The sequence below is a fragment of the Hordeum vulgare genome, chromosome 2H (genome assembly GCF_904849725.1).
Source record: "Hordeum vulgare subsp. vulgare chromosome 2H, MorexV3_pseudomolecules_assembly, whole genome shotgun sequence".
NCBI classification, from domain to species: Eukaryota; Viridiplantae; Streptophyta; class Magnoliopsida; order Poales; family Poaceae; genus Hordeum; species Hordeum vulgare.
The window spans coordinates 71,705,834-71,708,450 of record NC_058519.1 but is presented as its reverse complement, the minus strand read 5'-3'; the positions used below and the strand labels follow the sequence as shown (position 1 = coordinate 71,708,450).

The 2,617-nt window shown below is 49.7% G+C and overlaps 1 protein-coding gene across 1 annotated transcript; it reads right to left on the bottom strand.

Annotated features, from left to right (window-relative positions):
- Window positions 1-474: 474 nt before the first annotated feature.
- LOC123429622 (peroxidase 2-like) lies at window positions 475-2,123 on the bottom strand. Its single transcript, XM_045113644.1, has 2 exons — window positions 1,591-2,123; window positions 475-1,456 (listed from the first exon to the last, which is right to left on the bottom strand). Exons 1-2 carry the CDS (start codon window positions 2,083-2,085, stop codon window positions 686-688), a joined length of 1,266 nt encoding a protein of 421 aa, XP_044969579.1. The 5' UTR covers window positions 2,086-2,123; the 3' UTR covers window positions 475-685.
- Window positions 2,124-2,617: the final 494 nt, after the last annotated feature.

Sequence of the window (2,617 nt, the reverse complement as noted above, 5' to 3'; positions counted from 1 at the left end):
GCGCGAGATAGAGAAGAAGAAGAAGCTCGGTGAGTCTGGACCATCAATGGTTAAGACGGTGATCGAGTTAAGCTCCTCCTCCTTTGACTGGACATCGGATGGATCATCCGATTCGTCTGATGAGTTTGATTGTCGTACGTTGTGAACTCGAGTTCATATCAAGTTAAGTTATGTAGAACCGAGTTTAGGATTATGAAATCAAGTTTAGGGTATGAAATTGAGTTCGAATGATGGTTTGTAGTTCGTAAGTTTGAAATCGAGTTCAAAAAAATGTTTGAATGTTGATCAAATGTGTGTAACATAGGGCATATGTTAGAATGTGTCCCCTAAAATAGGGCATCTGGAATAGAAAAAAAAAATTTATGCGCTAACATGCAAAAACAGATGTCCTATAGCACGAGAAAATAGATATAGGATAGGACATCTATCAGAGATGCTCTTAGTATAAAGTATATTCCCAAAACAAAATAACAATAAACCGAAATTGATTCATCAATCTCAGTATAAAGTATTGCCGGTAATTGAGTACAGTGGCACAATAAGGATTACAACACAAATGAATGAAATGAATCAACGAGCAAAAAATTTAGTTTGAAATAAAGGAGAAAGGAAGACCGGAAGGCACATTGAAAATAGCATGAACTGAACACCCTCTGCCATCAAGAGACCATGAACCGGTGTAGGGTTAATTGACGAGCCCGCACATCTTTCTGATCTCACCTTTGGTGCTGTCCTTCACTTCGATATTTCCCATCTTCACCATTGCATCCCCGAAATGTTTGTACCACTTGAGATCTCCGATGAGCCATTTAGTGTACTCCTGCACCAAGCTCTTCGTCTGCAGCGACGTCATGAGCGCCGCGTCAGAGGTGAAGAGCACTTTGCGATCGATCACGTTCCTGTAGTACTGGCTGTCCAACATGTCGACGGTCTTGTAGTCCTGCGGCACCATGGGATCACTACCGGCGGTGCAGTCCTGGGTCAGCTTCCCAGCGAACGTGGCATCCATCGACGTGTTGGAGTTGTCGTTGGCCGACGGCTGGAGACGGTTGCTGAAGGAGGAGCAATGCGAGCGGCCGATGCTGTGCGCGCCCGAGAGCACGACCATGTCGGTTTGGCTGAGTGTCTTGTTGGCGAACATTTGTGTGAGTGTGTCGAGGTTGGCGAAGGGTGGAGGCAGGTTGGCGAGGGTCTCGTCTTTGAGGGACACGAACCCGTCGTAGCGGCCGGCTGGCATGTTGAAGTTTATTTTGTAGGTGCTGAGTAACTTGCTAGCGTCACGGCCTGCGAAGGCGACGATGTCGGCGCACGAGACGACACCGGGACATTTTTCCTCGAGCTTCTTCTTTGCCGCGTCTATCACTTCGAAGCCACGCAGGCTCAGGTTCGGGATACCGAGCTTCTCGGGCTCCGGCTTGCCAGCGATCTTGTTCAGCAGGACAGAGGCATCGCAACCCTGAAATCCACGCCCAAGTAGAGTAACACGCATGCATGCATGCATGCAACGATAACATGCATTGTTAGTTTCTCAGTCCTGGATTATCAATCAAACTTCATTTACATATGAAATAACTATGTATATATACGTACCCGGACAAAGCAGTCGTGGAAGAAGAGGCGGATGAGCCCGGCCTTCACGCCGGCGGTGGTGTTGCGCACGGCATCCAACACGATGTTCTCCGCGTCAGGGCACTTGTCATCGTAGTAGCCGACCTCGAGCCCGGTGGCAGGTGGAGGCGGGGCAGGAGTAGAAGCCGGTGGGGGCGCGGGAGTGGTGGGAGTGGGGGTGGGATAGACCGGGGTAGCAGTAGGGCTCGGGGGAAGGGTAGACGGTGGTGGCGGGGTAGAGCTGGTCGGAGGAGAAACTGATGGGGACGTTGCCGGCGCGCTGGAAGTCGGGGTGGGATATTCCGGTGTAGGGGTAGGGCTGGGCGGGGGAGTAGCCGGTGGAGGTGGGGAAGGGCTCGGCTGCGGAGTACCGGTTATGATGGGAGTGGGGTTGGGATAGGTGTAGCCGTAGCCGGATGCTTGGCAGGCCACGGAACCGAGCACCACCAGTACGGCGACAAGGACAAGCCTGGCCATCTTCCTGTGCTCGTCTCCTCTTGCTGGATCGAGGAAGATAGGATGAAGAAAACTTGCTGTTTCGCATGCGTATTTATAGTCATCTACAGCAGAAATCGCAAGCATGTGTTCTACGGGCGTTTGGAGCGCACGTTTGCGAGTCAACCAGCTGCTGCCGGCCGCGAACGTGGTGACCACACAGCAGGCAAGTGTTGATGATGAACGCGGTGGCAGCTTGGTAGCGACTACGTGGCCATGATCAATTACATTATATAAGTATATAAGTACGTCGGTAGGTTAGGAAATCAACTCGGCATGTACTACGAGCGAGTGGTGCAAGTGCAAATGTTTCATCATTATCTATCCTGCTTATGCCGCAAAAAACAAAAAACAAAAACGTATCCCACTTGTAAACTGCAGTAGAAGTTGAGATGTCCCTGTTTTGTTGTACTCCCTCCTGTCCCAAAATAATTATCTTAACTTTGTAACAGCTCTGGTATAAAATTATATTAAGTTTAAGACACTTATTTTGAAACGAAGGGCGTAGAATTCT